We start from the raw sequence: 19,540 nt of genomic DNA, 5'->3' as shown, positions 1-19,540 counted from the left end.
ATAGACATGTCTTAACTCAGAAATTTTTTCTCATGTGCCTGAGTATTCAGAAGAAATAAAGAATTAAAGATGCAATACATTTCTGAGGACTTAACAGTCCAGGAGGCATTTTAATTTTTCTGAGGTCAATTAAAGAAATTGATTACTTTTTATTATGAATCAAAATTTTATTTGTTGTAATAAAGAATTCTAATTGCAGTGAAGGGTTCCAGGATTACCCAATTAATGGAATTTAACATTTATTGAGCCTTTATTACACAGTCCAAACATTATGCTAAGTATTTTACATGCATTACCTCATTCAGTCTTCCAATTATTTCACTAAAATCATCACCACTTCAGAGAAAACAGAAACAAAAACAAAAAAAACGAAACAAAACAAAACCCTGATGTTTAGAGAAGTGTGTAAAAGTCTCAATGCCACAGAGCTGGAAATTGGGACTGGAACCCAGGGAGTCTGACACTTAAACACTATGACATGTTTTCTCTTACAACAATCTTTGTTTTACATTAAAATTATCTCCCTAAATTCTGGTACTGAATTTATAGCTGTGAGATGTGTAGAATCTAGTATGTAACAAACTGCCAAGAAACAATCAATGATCAAAGAGAATGTGAGACTGTTAATTTATTAATACATAATATATGTGACTTCCTCAGAAATGTAAAACTAAATTGTTCTTTTTTGAAACTGACATTTGTTTTCACTTTTAGAAACCTACTTGGCAAATGATTTACTCTTCAATCCTAAATAAAATTTTAATTTCTGACATGCAGAAAGATTCGTAGAATACTGATCTGAATGTATTGATTACAAAGACTTCATGTGAATTTTCAAACAAATCAAATTAAAATTTAAAGCTTCCTTTGCAGAAGGTATTTTTATTCTTTGTTATTCCTATGATCTCATAAATCACCCTGGTTAAGAGTATATTTAGTAAATATTTAGTAAATTCAGTTTAACAGGGAATATATTCTCAAACTGTTGAAAAATGATTATCCTTTCAAATATAATATGCATATACTGCTTGTGAGCATTTAATGCCATATATTCACATATAAGTGTATATGTGGATGTGTGTGTGACAGATCAGATATACAAAGGTGGGAACTAAACTGATAATTCACTCCATCCCTGGATTTTCTTCACAATACATAAGAAGAAAAAAAAAGCAGAAAGTGTTTATTTTTTCATTTTGTTTTAATTTCCTAGTTGCTCAATGGAATATGTGTACTATTCTCTGACTACTGAAGTCTCTTTTATAATTAATGAGCATATCATAATCCAAACTTCTTGAGAATAAGTTAGCCAGGAAATTAAATGGAAGGCACAGCCACGTAGAACAAAGCTTGCCAGCATACCACTCACATTGGGAAGAATTATTTCCTCCCCACTAAGTAACTCACAGAGTCTTATTTAAAGTTTCCAACAGCCTACTTTTCCTCTCCCGCCTCTGAGGGGAGATAAGAATACTTCTCAGTGTGACAAAAGCCCACCTACTCAAAGGGGATGTTAATTATTGCTACACAATTAACCTCACAAGAAAATTGTTAAGATTAATGAAGCAGTGCTTACTAAGTGATTACAAGTTCCTCATGACCTATTGTAGAAATATTTGTTTACCAAACACTTACATGTATATTAATAACAGATTCCATGCAAATTATTTCAATGTCTAACCTATAGACCAACATTTATAAATTATAGCCTATGTATCAAAAAAAGGAGTCAAAGAACAAAGGAGGAAGAGAGGGAGAGAGGGAGGGAGGGGCTGTGAGAGAAATAGAAGAGAGAAAAGACGAAAGAATACAAGAGAAGAAAATGAAGGAAGATAGGCAGGAAGGAAAGGAAGGACAAAAAGAGAACAGGACAAGTTCTTACCTTTCAGCAAAACCACCATGCTAGAATAAATGTTTTTCTCTTAGTTCTGTAACAATCATGGTTCAACAAAGGACCACAGAAACTTCTCTCTAATGTAGTTTTAAAATAAAGAAAAACTCGAGTATCTTTAAATGTTGAAAGAATAATCTCCTATAAAAATATACAATTACTGTACTTATTTTAGTATTTATTAATTTTAAGTAGGCTAAAACAAGATCATTTTTGATAAATCATACCTAAAATGGGTTCTAGAGTGCTTTGCTAGTAATATATGCAGCTACCTCAGAGTACAATGTGGAATATGTGCATACATTCTTCCCCCAAAATATCATTTACTGACATGCCCATCACCTTATTACATCTGGATTACAGAACACATCACCAGTGTAACTGATCATGTTTTAGCACACCACAACTGTTCCCCAATCCACCTCAACTGAACATTATAGATACGTCAGAATAGGATAGGTTAGGCTGTAGTGACAACACCAACCCCTAACTTCTCAGCGTCTCAAAAAAGGAAGTTTTATTCCTTGCTCATGCCTCACAGTCATCATAGACAGGCAAAGGCTTAGAGCAGAGGCTCTTCTCATTTTAGTCACTTAAGAGCTCAGCTGAGAGAGGAGCCCCTTCTCTTTAGGTACAGGTATCCACGCTAGAAACAAAGACACTGTCACGGTCTTACTCCAGCAATAAAATGACTCAGATCAGAAGTGAGCAATGTCACTTTTACTCACAACTCATTAGCCAGAGCCAATCATATAACCCCAAACAACCATTAGTAGGCCAGTAACACAATTCCTACAGAAACCCAGAATGGTAGGAGTCTGTAACAATTTCGTGAAAAACATTCATGACATCTCAATTGTCTACTGATATCTAAGTAATGTCAATGCTAATAAGCTTTTTTGTTGCTATTTTATTAACATGTCTTCGGTTAAGGATATTCATTATGTGTAAACACCAAAGGAATTAAGCATAATTATTATTGCTCTAATAACTTCAGCTTATTCCAAGAAACTTGAGTTTGAAACTGAAATATTTGAGGATTATCAAAACAATAAAGGAGAGGCAGAATGAATACCACCCAAATGTATTACATTTATAAAGATTTAAAATTAAGGCTTCTGAATATTTATCAATTGTACTTAAAAATTTTAAAGGATTCTAAATAAATATTCATATTTATCTAAGTAAACTAGTATGTGAGAAAAACATATGATTGGAGTAAGCTAATTTGCAGGAGGATTTTTGTTTGGGAGCCCAGGGTGGAAGAGGTCTGGAGTTCAGATGACCAGAGAGAAAGATAGAGAAATGTGGTGCCTGTCTTGATGTCCAACAGGGGGCCTCAGGACAAACTCGCTCCAGACAGAGTCTGAAGAAAGTGTTTACGTTCCAGGAGCAAGAGGTCGGTCATGAGCAGATCTGTTATTTCACAAGTGTGACATAGAGTGGGAAAGCGGGAGTCTCACTGCTGGCTTAAAGACAGCTTGCCTTCATGACACTAAGGTCTGTGCTAAGCAAAAGCAGAGACACTGAGTCCTGGCAGGAGATTGCAAATGCCTACCAGACAGGGTGAGGCATGGTGGAGAAGTGACAGAGAACGCTTATGGGACGCTACCCAGCAGGCACTGAAGATACCTAAGAAGCACCATAGAGAAAGCTGAAGACTTGCATAAGGGGTGGGAGTTAGACTCAGGCAAACTCAATTATTGGGTTGTGTGGGGAAGAGCAGAGTATGGAAAAAAATTAAGCACAGATAGATATGCAGGCCATAGGATCCTAGATAAATTATGAATTTTGTTCTAAGCAAAACACAGTAGGAACAAACTGACAGTCCTTACACATACTTGGTGACCATAAAATTGAAAACATTAGTTTTCAATGGAAGGAAGTTTAAAACATTAATTTCTTGTATGTGGCTACATATGGATACACTGATTTATAGTTCTGCAGTGGTTTTTCAAGAAGAGTTGCCTCTCCTACCAATATAGGAAGAAAGAAGAGACTGATTAGGCACGGCTTTAGGCTTTCTGCCCACTTCATCCAAAGCAGCTCTGTTTTTAAAAGGCTCTTATATATTGGCTTCCATTTAGAAAAAAAGGTTCCACTGCTAAGGGGAGATAATGTTGTATTAATTCACATCCTACCATTTACTTATTTCTTTTGCCTAAATCAGTTCTTTATTTAGTGGATCAACTTCTGCTCTCCTAAACTACCACTGCTCCATATTTGTGGTTTCTGTGGTCTCAGAACACAGAGGCCAGAGGCAAGCACATGTAATATTTATTATACCTAGAATTCATTTGTGACCCTTTATTACCAAGTGAACACCAAAGTATGATCATTAGAAAATTCCAGGGAAACCACTAAACGGAAAGAACTCATATGTTTTTAAAAGAGTAGATTTTTAATATACTACAAGCTAAAGTATTAAAATGTTCTCTTTCTTGGAAGTGAAATGATGCTGCTCCACGGCTGTTTACTTCATCACATTTGAAAGCAAAGCCTGTTGAAAAATAAAATGGCCATTGCAATTGGCTAATTTCTCAAGCAGCACTTAAAAAATACACAGTTTGCCCTTTAAGTTGCAAAAACCAAGGCCAGCCAAAGAGAACTGACCACAGGCTGACATATCTGTAAAGGAAGCTGACCTCTCTTGGAAGCCAAAATAAACTGACATTTCTCAGTCTACAGTGCAGAGGGAGATCTTTGAAAGTTTGCCAGATTTATGTGGAAAGATTATATAAAGTAAACAGATTTTTGTCTTCCCAAGTTGCCCTCTTTTTACATTACAATTTTTATAAGTAGTAAACATAAGAAGTATTTCCAAAAACATCCAGCAGACATAAAATATCTGTTTTGCATTGCCTATTCAAAAAAAATCATAAAGCTGTTTCAATAGAAGTCTAGAAGAAAAGTCGGCCTTTTAATTTTTTTTCAGTTACTTCTTTTCCTCTCAGGCTCCTTTCTTGATGTGAAAAGCAACAAATGGACAAACAAAAAGGAAAAGTAAAAAGCTGTAATTTTCCTTATGAAATTATAAAGGAAAACTTAGTTGCCTTGATTGTTTTCCAGAATAAAACGAAGAAGATACACAAAAATACATTTTGTGTATGTGTTTTGTTTTTGTTTTGTTTTGAGACAGTGAGATCAACAGGCAAAATGAAACTTGAACAGCAATCAAAATTCTATTTTTATTTTCATCTTTCCATTTTTAAAATGATATAAAATTAGACTAAATTCTTAATCTGTCAGGAATTTTTATGTTTTATATGGGAGCCTTGAAGTAATTTGTTTTTGTCAGCTCACACAAATTTCTTTGAACATCTAGGGCAGTGCAAATGTTCCATTGTCTCATCAATACTGAAAATAAATATTATATATGATGTATATGAATGTATGTGTATTATGTAATTTTTAAAAATTGTGATGCAATTAAAAAAAAACCAACAGATAAATACCGAAAAAAACCTAGAGGGCCTAAACTCAAAGAAGAGTTATTAAGACAAACACATATTGATATTTTAATTTTCATTATTTCATTGTTATTTATTTCTCTGTACACTTGCGCTACTCTGTGCGCCCATCCGCAAAAGGGATAATTATTACATAAGACCTTTAGTACATTAAATGGAAGGACCACAATATAAAACACTGATTTCCAATTTATTTTATATATACTCTGAAATCACCTCACTAACTCAACTATACACCTTGGTGTTAGTCAGGGTCCCAGTAAGAAACCTGTCGTTCTCAAGGTATTATGAGAAGCAAGTACAACAGCATGAATAGTGCTTTGAGTAAGCAAGGAAAGATAGTTCAGTGCCCAGAGCTAGAAACAGTGGGGAGCCATTACTGCCCATAGGCTTAAAGGAGTAAGGTGCGTGGTCACCAGAGCATCAAAGAGGGAGGTCACCTGACAGAAGCTGTAACCTTCAACAGAGGACAGGGGCATGCAGCCAACCCACAGCAATGCAAGGCGAGAAGCCCAGAAAAAGAGACACCCTGACTTTGCTCATTTCTCACCTTCAATGCTATTTCTCAATGTATCACAAGGTAACCAAGAATGCACATTATTTCTCCAAAACATAAATTTCCCCAGACAATGATAATAAAGTAAAAATCCAAGATAGATTGTCTTAGTAAATCTATACAGACTCTGAAGTTGAAATACATGCTCTTTAAATTTAATAATCTTAGACTAAAAATCAATCGTTTTTTTGAGACCTATCTCATATTTGTTTAAATTATGTATACAAAATAGTACAAAAAATCTAATGAATGAAAGCTTTAATTTGTAGACAGTAGTCTACATTAAGTAGTATGTCAATCAGACAATGTCTGATTATTGTCCTGAATAAATATCAGGTAATTTTAATGATTAGATTTATCAAATAGTCATTTAGACAGTCAATTAGACTGTTCATCTTTTATCTTATAGAGATGTTGTTGAATGTGTATTCCAAAAGAGTTATGCTTATCTGAAATGATGGTCCCATTACATATTTGTAGATTAGGGTTCCATTAATCAGGTAAGATTTGGACTAAATAGTGTTGAAAGATCTTTATAAGTCTGAATATTTGTGATTCAGTTTCAAAAGTACTCCAGACATAAGAGGGAGTGAGAAAATTTATAGCTCTGAAATTCTTTAGCTTTTCATTTGATCTGATTTGTAGTAAAATTATTTAAAAAGAAAGACCATGATTTTTAGAGTATTCTGCATAATTGACACATCAATGGGGCAGATAATATGTACCTGACACAGTTATTGCCCCTACAAAACAATATGTGCAATAGAACTTTGCAAACTAGAAAGCATTTCCTGAATGATAGGTGTTATTATATTCTTTGTATTTATGAAATCTTTATTTAAATGCTTTAGTTCTTTATTTTCTTAAGGGTGATATGTAAAGATTCTCTTTAAAAATGCATCTTATTGGAGAACAAATTATTAGTGTTTAGGTACATAAATATAGAAATTTAAAAAAAATTATCAAAATTTTAAAAATCACCTTAAAAAGAAGGAATACCAGGAGAAATGTCATGAAATGAATATTGTGTACTACTCATCTAGTATGAACCACCCAGGAAAGCAAATGTTTCTGTGACATTTCTATTACCTTAACATAACTGTTGTTAAAAAGTAATTCTACCTACATAATCTTCCGTGGTTGACTCCACAATTTTATTAATGATTTTTAAGCATTAACGTCTGAGTACATTTGCTACATCCTAAATATTGCAATCTGGATCCATCAGCATTCCAATGTCTTTCTCATGCCCATATTTGCTCTTTTTCGAAAAAAAAAAAAAAACTCACACTCCCCAAATAAACTTGTTTTTTAGTAGAAATAATTTGAGAAAATATTTATCCAGGATTAAGTTAGCAGGTAAATTATTTCATTTTACATGATAGAAACAGAAACCAAACAGTAACCATTTTACCTTCATATTTTATAACATGCCCCAGGCATCATCATTGTGTGATAGGGACTGGTTATAGGAAAAATGCACATCAGCAAACATTTAAGATTTCAGGAAGGCTCCTATTCATTCAGTTAATTTTGAGTTAATCAGCTACATGCTCATGTATTTAGTGCATTTGTTACTTATTGAATTTTCCATACACACTAGAAATACTTTATTAAACTTTTACAGCCGTGTAGCTAGGTCATTCTCTGCAAGTGCACAAAATTCCTGGAGGATAGCTGAAAGATAATTGAATGTAGAGCCTGTGGCATTTCATAGAGTCTCATAGATGATATTTTTAAATTTTACCTTATGAAAATATCAGAATTCTCAAATTGATGCTAACCATTTTTCTTTTTTTTTAGTATCTAATTATGTAAGCATTGTGGGGGGGATATTCGGGATCATTGGTCTCTAATAACTTATCAGAATTCACTGAATGAAATTCCAGCTAAGTCATCCTTTTTTCCAAGTGTTTAAATATGGACTAGCATTTCAAGATAATTTCTTTTCAAAATAGATCTCAAAACATAAACCTCATTTTGCAGAATCCAGCAAAGATTAAAATAGTCGGAAATCATTTAACTTAAATAGCTTTGCTGCCGATCAGCAATGATATTCAAAGGACAGCTTTCCAGGCCCAGGATGATGCACACACCACTATCTTGATCTAAGTCGTGTATTATTAGTCATGCCTTCATCAACACAAAGGTATTGAGATGTTACCTGTTCTTCATCTAATACAAAATAGACACATATCTCTATGGCTTTATGATCCTTTGTTAAATGCTCTAAATTCATAGTCAAGTTCAAATAATTAAGTGGCACTCTAAATAATTATTGATTATCAATTCTCTATGGTTTATAGCCAAAAATAAGAATAAAAACAAAGTTTCCAAAACTGCGCTGATTTGAAGAGAATATTTTATATTAATGTACATTAATGTACAAAAATAAAATTTAAAGGGTTGGGTACTAGATACATTAAATACCGTATAATGACATCGTATAATGAAAAATATATAGAAAAATTATAACTGTTTCAAGTGTAAATATAATACTTAAATAAAATTCTACTTCACAAAGAAACATTAGCAGTTTTAAACATAATGAAAAATACCTCAGTGAAAATTTATTTCAATTACGATAATAGGTTATAAGAAATCCATGCTTAATGTATGCAGGTCTCATTCTAGAGAGCTACTACACCTTCCACACTCAACAACTTCATTATTAACAGTATTCTTTTATTTCAATTTTGCTTTGTTCATTCATATTTTCAACCATACACACATGAAATACGGAAATCCTTCTTGAAGTTTCCAACCCAAATTCCCTTCTCTGGTCCCCAGGATTATACTCATTAAGAATTCCATGCACAAAACATCAAGCACTCAGTAGATTCCTAATCAGTAAATAAATAAATGTTTGCATAATAATAAAAATACCAGAGAAGATATGTTTTTAAACCGATGTTACCACCCCTTCCTCTCCACAACACACACACTCTTACACAATTAAAAGTTTCAAATGGTTCTCAAAACTTTGCAGACCCATATAACTGCTATGTAGCATCACATAGTTACTTAAGTCACTTCTTCTCTTCCTTGCCATTCTCCCTACCCAAAAACAAAACAAAAAATAAAATAAAATGTTCTCCAGTCCGGTATACACAAGTTTTATGAAAGGTAAAAAACAAACAAACAAAACAACAAATAAAAACATGAAGTAGTATGAAAATTCAGTGTTATCATTTGTATTTATTTATTTTTATCAATTTCCCAGCACTTGGAAGTCCATCTTTTTTTCTTTTTTCTTTCTTTTTTTTTTTTTTTGACAGAGTTTCGCTCTTGTTGCCCAGGCTGGAGTGCCGTGGCCCGATCTCTGCTCACTGCAACCTCCTCCTCCTGGGTTCAAGCCGTTCTCCTGCCTCAGCCTCCTGAGAAGTCGGGATTGCAGGCATGCCCCACCACGCCTGGCTAATTTTTGTATTCTTAGTAGAGACAGGGTTTCATAATGTTGGCCAGGCTGGTCCCAAACTCCTGACCTCACGTGATCCACCCGCCTCGGCCTCCCAAAGTGCTGGGATTACAGGCATGAACCACTACGCCCAGCTGGAAGTCTATCATTTTCAATGTTAACTTTTTCCATCCTGGACACAGGTCATCATGTCTGGGTAATTTTATTTTATACAAATGATAAACAATTTTTAATATTTTATGAGAAAATTGCATAAGAATATAGATATGTCTGAAATAGAATGTGAGTTTTAATCAGAAATTGTTTTGATCTACCAGAAACTGAAGAAGGGAGTTTGAGGGAAAAGAAAAGGGCACTGGGCTGGCCACGGTGGCTCCTGCCTGTAATCCTAGCACTTGGGAGGCCGAGGCAGGTGGATCACCTGAGGTCAGGAGTTTGAGACCAGCCTGGCTAACATGATGAAACCCCGTTTCTACTAAAAATACAAAAAATTAGCCAGGTGTGGTGGTGCACACCTGTAATCCCAGCTACTCAGGAGTCTGAGGCAGGAGAATCGCTTGAACTCTGGAAGCGGAGGTTGCAGTGAGCCTAGATCACGCCATGGCACTCCAGCTTAGGCAACAAGAGTGCAACTCCGTCTCAAAAAAGAAAAAAGAAAAGAGCACTGACATTTATCGAGGGCCTAACATAACTTGAGCATACAAGCAATCTCATTTAGTATGACACTCCATTGCAGTAGGTATTATTCTCAGTTTATTAATTAGTCAAGCTCAGTCACTTGTCAAAGGTGCTACTAAGTGGCTGAGTCATTTTAGGGACCAAAGTTTTTCTTATACCAAATCATGCTTCTCATTTCAAGGAAGTGACACACCTAGAAAAAAGTATTATCTCTGATTTCTTATTAGTTAATTGAATCGGGAAGAAATTTCCGCAGGCACTGACAGGAACTGAAATATTCCAAGTCATTAATTTTATTAATTTTTTTCATACATGATGTCATTTCCTATCCTCCTGTACCCTGAGAAATAAGCATTACTAGCCTACTCTGAAAAGAAGAAAGTGATAATATAGAGTAGTAGCCATTATAAGGAACAGCAAATTAAAACTCAGCTCTCTTTGGTTCATGATCTTAAAACCCAATATATACAATTTAGAAAAAAAAAATTACAAAATCTTATTTTTAAATGAACACTGATTTCTTTTCCAAGGGCCGGACTGCTTTTATAGGTAATACATACCAGACTGAGCCTAAAGAAAAACTATGATTTATAAATTAGATATATGGAAAAAATCAACTTAGCAATAAAATTGCTTCTATTAGGAAAGGAAGTAAAAGAAAACATGCAAAAAGCTGGATTTTAAGAGAAGTAAAATTCCTATTTCGATTTTGATAGGAAATGAATTTGAAGTACATTAATCTACAGCTGTTGTAAAAATCCTCTGAAACACATATGTTGGCACATGTGTGTATACATTGTATACATACAAACAAATGCACTTAAGTGTTCGCACCCCTCTTAATATGTTAAATCTATTGTCTACAAAAAATATGCTACCATGTAATGGAGTTTTCTTTCTTTAATTGCTACATATATGAACTACTCCTTAATTGGTGAAATTCTAAGATGGCAAACGGAATAATTGTGGCATTTTGTTATACTTGACCGGGCCTATAATTTTAATAATATTCCATCACTAACATAGATCATAATCAAGAGTGAATAACAGTAACACTGAAACTGATGTATAAATAGTCTTTTCTATTTCTTGGAAAGACAGCTTATGTTTATCTTCAAAGTGTGGAGGAGAGGATTTGCAAAATGTCATTACTGTACAAGTAATGCTAGGGCCAGAAAAGAGAAACAGAGAGAGAAATGAAGTCAAATAAAGAGATAGAAAATGGCAAATTTTCTTACCATTTTTTTTCTAGATGGGCACACATAGCAAGTTCTATTTATCATTGACATTTTAAAATAAACATATAAATAATTAAGAATGTTTGTTAGTAAGTCCTTGTTATTTTAAAAACTTTTAAAATAACACCTTGGAGATCAGGAACTGACATCAATAATGCATTAATAAAATTGGAAATTATAAAAATAATAGCAATCTTCCCCTAATAAAGGTGTAAGTAAAAGGTAGATGCTTTCCCAAAGTCATGTACTTCTGTTCTTTTTATTGTAACCTATTTATTGCTGTCTTTCCTATTGAGTTTTTTTGTTTCATTTATTTCACATTCATTTCAACCAATATTTACTCAAACCATGTTCAGAGTGTGCTGGATAATTGAAAGCCTCAGGGGTTTTTTTTTTGTTTGTTGTTTGTTTGTTTGTTTATTGTTTTTATTTTACTTGAAGAACTCAGTCTGGTAGAGTTAGATGGAATTTTTTTTTTTTTTTTCCGATAGAGTCTTGCTCTGTCACCCAGGCTGGAGTGCAGTGGTGCGATCTTGGCTCACTGTAACCTCTGCCTCCAGGGTTCAAGCAATTCTCTACCTCGGCCTCCCAAGTAGCTGGGATTACAGGCTGCCACCACCACGCCTGGCTAATTTTTGTATTTTTAGTAGAGAAGGTGGTTTCGCCATCTTGGCCAGGCTGGTCTTGAACTCCTGACCTCATGATCCACCCGCTTCGGCCTCCCAAAGTGCTGGGATTACAGGTGCAAGACACTGCGACCAGCCGAGATGAAAATATTGATGTAAAATCACGCTGCAATATGGTGAATGCTAGAAAAGAAGTACAGTATGTGCAAAGGTCTGTGGGATCCAGCACAGGGACAGGGCAAACTGTCAGGCTGTTTCTTCAAGGAACAACAGATTCAGTAAATCGTTCTGCATTCTGATAGAGTATGGCATCCTGGCAGTGACATACGGAAAAAAAAAAAAAAAAAAAAAAAGGAAGATGAAGAGTGTAAAGAGAAAGGTGAATGATGACTCCTAAAGTTATCTGAGGGCAAACAGAACAAAGGTAAAAAGAAATGGGGACAATTAAACTGACATAGACTCAAATCACTTTAGATTGCAAATATGTCCCTAAAAATGACAACACATACACACGCAGGCATGAGCTAAAGTCTACACAGGCCTATGGTGAGACTTCCTTTGGGGAGTAGAATATCAAGGATTAGCAAAGGCAGAGTAGAAAGACAAATGAGTGTGTGTGTTCAGATTTCCTGGAATCTATACAGAGATCCCAATTTCCTTTCACATAAGTAGCACCATTGATGTCAGTAAGAAACAAAGATTCCATTAAGGCTTATTACGTGATTTAGATATCCTGGTGTAGAATTTTTCTGCCAAAACTATTTTAATCATTTATTATAAATGAAGTGGTAAGAAATAAGATATTTTTATTCCACATTTTATATCTCAGCTATATAGTCCAGAATTATCTTCAGCAAAAGAGTCCTATAAACCATAGTAAAGACCTCAGGACAATTAAAGATGACTTTGTTAATAAATACCAGTCTTTCTCCTGACTTGTACCTAAAAACTGGTAAACCATAATGTTATTTGAGTTTTTTTTTTAAGTTATAGCCGTTATATGTTAAGAGGTTTTTAAAAAGCTGTCTGAAATAAGACATTTTTATTTGGAAAAAAAAAAAGGCTTCATTTTGTTAACTTAGTTGGCTTTCACAATTTCATATAAAAATTAGGGAAATAACTAAGTTTCTATAATCACATGATACCCCCAAATATGTCAAATACGATCTTAAAAAAGAAATTTTAAAAATGTACTCAAACGCAATACTTTAATGAAGCATTAGTCAAATAATTTACTTTGTATGATATATTCAAGATAACATCTGTAATTGTTGGTGTCACTAAAAACAGCAATAGTTTTCTTGCCGTTGTTTTCTGGCTATGAAATTTTTCAGTACATGAATATATTATTAAAGAAGGTTCTAGCATAAATCCTATCTCAAAGTAGGCATCCCACTCCTGAGAGTCTATTGTTTTTCAATACTAAATACCAAATATTATGTCATAATACCAGTGGACATACTCACAATATTCAACATTTGATATATCTTTGCCATCACCATCAGTATTACACAAAACAATCTGGAATCACATCTACTAAGCGTGAAGACTCTTCGAATTTGTGCCACTTCTATGGTACAATACATGTTGAAGATATTTCTACTCAAGGCAGGCCTTCTGAGTCAGTATTTATTAGTGAATAAAATGGGAGTCAAAGGAGAGTAATCTTGTATTTATTCCTCTGCTGACTTAAGAGACAACCTTTTTTAATAGGAAATGGAAAACACCAAGTAATATAAAATATAAGTGGAATTTTTAAAACCCAATTTTAAAAGCTGGAATTTCATGTTATCATATAAAATAACACTCTGGAATAAAATGAGATATGATTAGCACAGCTATATGTAATGATTAACCTCAAGCTCTATGTCATTATATGGTAGTTTATTTAAAATGGTATTAAATAATTATTTATTAGTATTTTATATATCATAATATCAAATATTGAAGATAGAATATACTTTGCTTAAATTTGATTAAATCAAAGGTCAATAGATTTTCACATTCCTTTCCTACAATGTAGCCTAGCCAAAAAGAGATTATTTAACTGGGGTAAAGAGTGGTACATGTATTTTGTAAGAATTACTTAACAAATACATCACCTACAAATGTGTCATCAGTAATTACTTATCCTTACCTTTCTGAACTCAGAATACCTAAACAAAGAACACAAATTCAGAATGTACAGAATAGAGACTATGTGCTTTTACTGACATAGCATATGTTGTTCCCCTATGATACAAACTTTTCCTAGTTCAACTCTATTAACATCATACTGCACTTTAAATGTAAGTATATTTGTCAGTGAAGGTATTTCTTTTTCATTTTGCCGGTGAATTAATGACAATATACAATTTGTCTCCCATGATTTATACATCTGCTGTCTAAAATCACTCTTATTTGTCTTCACTTACAAAACAAATGGCTATCTAGTAGCTTCTGTAAATCCCAGCATTATCTTAACCCACATCTCAGGATCATGATCAAAAAATCTTTGAAAATCATGCTTAATGCACACACAACAACTTTGTTTTTGTCACTTACCACCTTTCATATAAAAGAGTTGTGACACTGAATTCACTCTCCACTGTCGTCAGTACTCAATTTTATGATAGAAATTTAACCATTGAAGAAACAGATTTTCTAAACTGTATTAAAACAACAGTAAAACAAACAAAAACCAGCTTCCTATGTTAATGGTTTATTAGCCAGGTTGTAACATCACATTTTTTGTGTGTACTGTAGCTTCTTATTCTAGGGGACACTAATTAGTTTTAAATGGTGTTAAATACCATCCCTGCAGTTGCAAATGCTTCTCTGGGATTTTTTACTACAGAAAATAACTCCTGTAATTTAAAGCCACTTTGTTTTCTTCAGTCACAGCTGATAGTGAAACACTGACCTGCAGAAATCTTTAAGGTTTTCACCCCTCTCTCACTGCCATTAGTCTGCATTCATTTTCTAACAGGTCTTTTCCTCTCCTACCATTGCTCTTCCATAATTCGCATCCCTTAAATTGCAGCCAGCAGAGAAATAGCATTAGGCTATTTTGGTTCTCCATCCCTCCACTTCCCCTTACAAAGCCTTGGCTACCCTTAAAGAAAATTCTCCAACAACGTGTCAATTTTATATTGGCCACAAAGACAACTTCTGTTGGTTGAGGAAAAGGAAAGAGGGACTGGAGCTTGGCGACTGGAGTTTGGCTGTCCCTTTCCACAGACTGGGATCTTTGTGGCAATCAGAAAACATTTCCTGCATAAGAAATCAACACATTCTCTGGTTGCAGGATTGGGAAGCAAGAACTAATATGTATCAGCAGTGTCCTTAAAGGAGTGGAACACAACATCCACTAACCTTCCAAACAACAAAAGTCATTTTCTCAAAATATGTCACGCTTTCTTGCATTATTAAACATAATCACAATCTCAAATCCTCTGGTAGCTCCCCCACTGGGGATTGGGTGAAAACTATAAATCATTCCTGTACTTTCTTTTTCTTCCGCATTTCCGTTGCACTTCCTCCCCCTCCTTCCCCCCAGCTAGCTCTGAGACATTCCCTCTCTTCGTGTACGTCAACCGGGGACTAAGAAGATAAAGGCAAAAATTCACTCTCAAGAGGCGGATGGGGTCTTAAAGGATCACTATGTGTTTTCGTTGCACCCCTCCACCCCGTCCTCAGGTGACTCCAGAACCAAAAGACCTGGAGAGTTTGCGCTTCTAGTGAGTTCCTTCTGACCCAAGAAAGAGCAAGCGTGCGAGATTTTTGCGCAAGCACCTCAAATAAAATTCCAGACCAGGGGAGAAGGGGGGTACACCCGCCTTCATGTGTCAGGAAGTCATTTGGTCCAAACAGGCAAGCTATTAAGTTTGCACCACCTTTTAGTCAAGATGCCCCAAGATCAAACCTGGAAATGGGTGGGGAGTGAGAGGGAAGGACTCCGTGGGGATAGGAGAGAGGAAGTAAAGTGGACGTTTTGCTGGGCTGGAGCAGAAGGGAGATGTCTATAAATCCACTTCACAGGTGGAGCGTGTGTGTGTCACCACGAGGAGCTGCAGCCTGAATAAAGACACCCCTCTCCCTCCTCACCAACCTCTAGTGCAAGCTGGCTCTAGGTTTCTGCATCTTTCTCCTGAAAATTCCACCCTCACTTCCAGCGCATGCTGCTGAGCTATCCAGTCCTCACCGCCCTATCTCTAAAACCTTGAAACCTAAAACTAGCTCAAGAGACCTTTATCAGTGAATAGCACAAATCAAATGAATCAAAAAGTGACAATAAAGGATAAATAATTAGGCCTGTGTGTTGAAACAGCACGTTTTAACTCCATCCCCCAAAAGTGCTCCCCCGCTCACCTTCCCCTCTCTTTGGCACTTACCTTCTTTGGGTGGTCGCTTGGCCTCCCTGGTAAGATTGCAGACTTGGGTGGTTTGCAGCTCCTGGGTCAGGCAGCCCTCTGTCTGCTCATTCAGGGGTAACACCACGTTATTTAACAAAACCAGCGACTGGTCGTCGATCCCCCACTCTCCCAAATGCTGAGGGCAGGTGCATTTTGTATACATGATCCCACATGATTCTGTTCTCCCATTTTCTGATTTTAAGCAGCTCTCCAACCAAGTACATAATACATGGCAACCAAACTGGCTTGGGCTGACCTTGTTCAATACCAAAAACTCAAAAAAAGATTTCTGATCTTCTTCCCCTTTTTTCTGTAATCCTGGGAAATTAGTTGGAAATACTCGACGTATTTGAATAAAATTTTTATCATACTGTAGAAAAACGAAAGCATTCTTGGAATTGCAGAGTTGCATTATAGAATGATTCTTTCTTAAAAGATCCTTTATTTTTTCATGGGAAAAATGATCAAACTGATAAGCCAGGAGTGAAAAGTTAGAGCAGCTAAGGTCCTTTTTGGAAAATTTCAGGTAAATGCTATATTTGGTTGGATCTGGATTTTCCAGCGTCCAAGTGCAGTTTGTAAAGTTTTTAGGAAACATTTCACTTACAGAATACGATCCATAAATGACTCCCTTCACCAAAGTTGAACACCAGAAGTCTTGGGCAGCATTAAATCCAAACATAACCAGGAGATAGGTGGAAAATATATAAATCAGCAGGTTACGAACAGCCTTCATCCTATGTCATTTGGCCTGTAAAAATGGCAATGAAAGTAAAATGCAAGTAGGAGTCTACGTGCATTGAGAAAATAAACTCCTTTCAATATTACAGCCAGCTGTTTTCAAGATTTCAGTAAAAAGCCCTTTTTAAAAGAAGGGCAGGTAATTTTTATTTTATAACACAGGAAAATTATCCGTTGCTGTGTGAACTGCGCCCTCATGTGGCCATTCACAATGGTCAAATTCGCAACATTCAATTTAAAAATAACATTTAATAGATTATTAATAGGAATGCCCTAACTTATCTACTAGGATATCCTCCACGTCCATTATCATTCTATCGAATGAAAAGGGAAAACATGGAGTTTTAAAACGTCATAATGTAAATGTTAATTGTCAAAATAGTATTAATCAGTCTATAGTCTATACAACCTTTTCTCTCTCTGTCCTCTGTCTGCGGTAAACACCATCATACAAAATCTAATCTGATAATCTGGGAACAGCTGTCATCACATTATTTCTCTTCTCTTAAATGTGAAAAGTAATGATGATAAATTATGGCCACAATTTTAAAAGCACAAATAATAATTTATTACAGATGGAACATCATCTCCCAAATGCCCCACTTGCCTTTGCAGGAGCCACCATGTGAACCGCTCAGAAATTCCTTTGCAAAAACATGGGCATTCATGTGGATTAGTTAATTTTAAAACCACCATTTGAGAAAGGGCATAGATGGATAAATACATAGGGGAGACTTGTTGTTCAACATCACCATTGAGAACCAGGATTTAAGGCAGTCATTTCAATGTGACATGCCCTTTTGGGATACATAAAGTGGATCACTGTATTAGTATCTGTATCCAAAGGTGAGGTCAGTTAAAAAAAAAATCCAGAACCATAGTAATTGAGCTGGTTTCAGTCTTTTAATTTTTGAGAAATTATCTTATCAACTGTAATTTAAGGCTTACACATGGTAATAAAATACATTGACATTTTTGTTCCTAGCAGATTTCAATTATTAAATTGCTCCCTTTCCAACAACAACTCCAAAGCTCCTCTTTTCTTTTCTTTTCTTTTTTAATTTCAACCCTGGCTTTGGATAATAAAGTAGTCCTTGGTTATATTTACCTCTGTAAGTTGTTATCCAAAAATAACTTGAATATTTTTCAGCTTTAACCTTTAAGAAGTTATTTCTTAGAATAAATGACACTGCTTTTGTTTGTTTGTTTAGCCTTTGAGCTGATAAAAGTGATGCCAAGTTAATTTTAAAAGTCTTTAGGCTGCAGTCTCTTCCACTGTTCTGTAAACAGAGACAGACATACAGACATATAGATAGTTAAGAGTTTTCATGTCTTTGCCTGGGTCTTCTCTGAATCAAAGGATAAAACCCTCTTCCTTCCCATTGCATAACACACACCAACGCATGCACACCAAATCCAGTGACCGAAGTCCCTGAAGATAGATCTGCATTTTCCAGATTATAATTCAAATTCTATGTCTTGATATAGGCAAACACAGCCCCAACTCTAAATCTCTATATAGCAGCAGTTTAAAATAACATCAGAACTGCTGGGACCATCAAAACAGTGTTCTCTGTTTCAAGCAAATAGCTCAATGAATAATGCATTTTCTTCATGAGAAAATAAAGCCAATGAGCATTTAAAGGTTAAAAAAAAAAAAAACAGAGAAAGTTGTAAGAAATTCTGGAAATAATTTCCTTTTTTTTTTTTTTTTTTTTTTTTTGGTGTTGCACTTTGCAGGCAATGCAGGTCTGCGCAGTGTTCTTCAGGATAGAGTGTAGGCGTTGAGAGCCAATGTGACAATAAGTGTCTAAATTAGGAATTCCATCCATGAAAGAGGACTTCATTTTATAATCAGGAACTCAAAAAAAGGTCGTATGTCTTTTCCTAATGAAATTGGTACTTTTGCTTTCATTTATTTGACAGTGCATGTCTGCAATGCCGTGCTCATCAATGATCAGAGAGTGAGGAAATAGCTCTGAATTCACTTTAATGCCTGCTCAAGAGAGCGCACTCAATATAATGCTCTTTATTTTTAATCAGTCTGGAGTACACAGTCTTGTTTTGTTCTAAATAATAAAAAATAAATCATTACCCTCACCCCCCTTTGGACTGCAGGGCCCGTTCAAAAAGCCGTGTTTCCCTCTTAAAGAAGGGGTGGGGGCGGGGGCAAAGGCTGGCCACGGAGGTGTCAAGGATGTTTTATTTATTTATTTATTTATCTCTTGCTGAGAAGCAAACCAGCATTGAGTTTAGCTATTCTCAAAACTGATTTTCTGGGTGACACTTTAGTTTAGTCGAACATAGACGGCGCCATCACTCCACAGATTTTTCCCCCCAATAGAAGACCCACTGCCTTCTCTTAACTTCCTTTTAACCTAAAATTTTCCCCTCATAAAATTACCCCAATCACACAAAACTGCCAGATTTTCTAGGTCTCTCCGCTTATTCCTTCTGACCCAGCACATCCCTTGAAAACCAGACTTCTCTAACTTTTCAACTGCGGCGTTTAAGTAAATGCAGACAGT

The 19,540-nt window shown here is 35.2% G+C and overlaps 1 protein-coding gene across 4 annotated transcripts in view; it reads right to left on the bottom strand.

Annotated features, from left to right (window-relative positions):
* The window catches only part of ADGRB3 (adhesion G protein-coupled receptor B3), a 753,008-nt gene that overhangs the window by 733,241 nt on the left and 227 nt on the right, over nt 1–19,540 (bottom strand). For 2 of the 4 annotated variants that reach the window (XM_054686001.1, XM_054686002.1), the window contains exons 1-2: nt 18,121–18,210; nt 16,251–17,022 (exon numbers count right to left, since the gene is read on the bottom strand). In XM_054686001.1, the coding sequence (XP_054541976.1) occupies nt 16,251–17,007 (757 nt within the window). In that variant the 5' untranslated portion in view covers nt 17,008–17,022; nt 18,121–18,210. Of the gene's footprint in view, nt 1–16,250; nt 17,023–18,120; nt 18,211–19,540 lie in introns of those variants that run through there. The other 2 variants (XM_016955757.3, XM_054686003.2) reach the window with 2 other exon arrangements.

This window comes from Pan troglodytes, chromosome 5 (assembly GCF_028858775.2).
Source record: "Pan troglodytes isolate AG18354 chromosome 5, NHGRI_mPanTro3-v2.0_pri, whole genome shotgun sequence".
Classification (NCBI taxonomy): Eukaryota; Metazoa; Chordata; class Mammalia; order Primates; family Hominidae; genus Pan; species Pan troglodytes.
The sequence above is the reverse complement of the archived record's forward strand: the minus strand, read 5'-3'. Positions and strand labels throughout refer to the sequence as shown.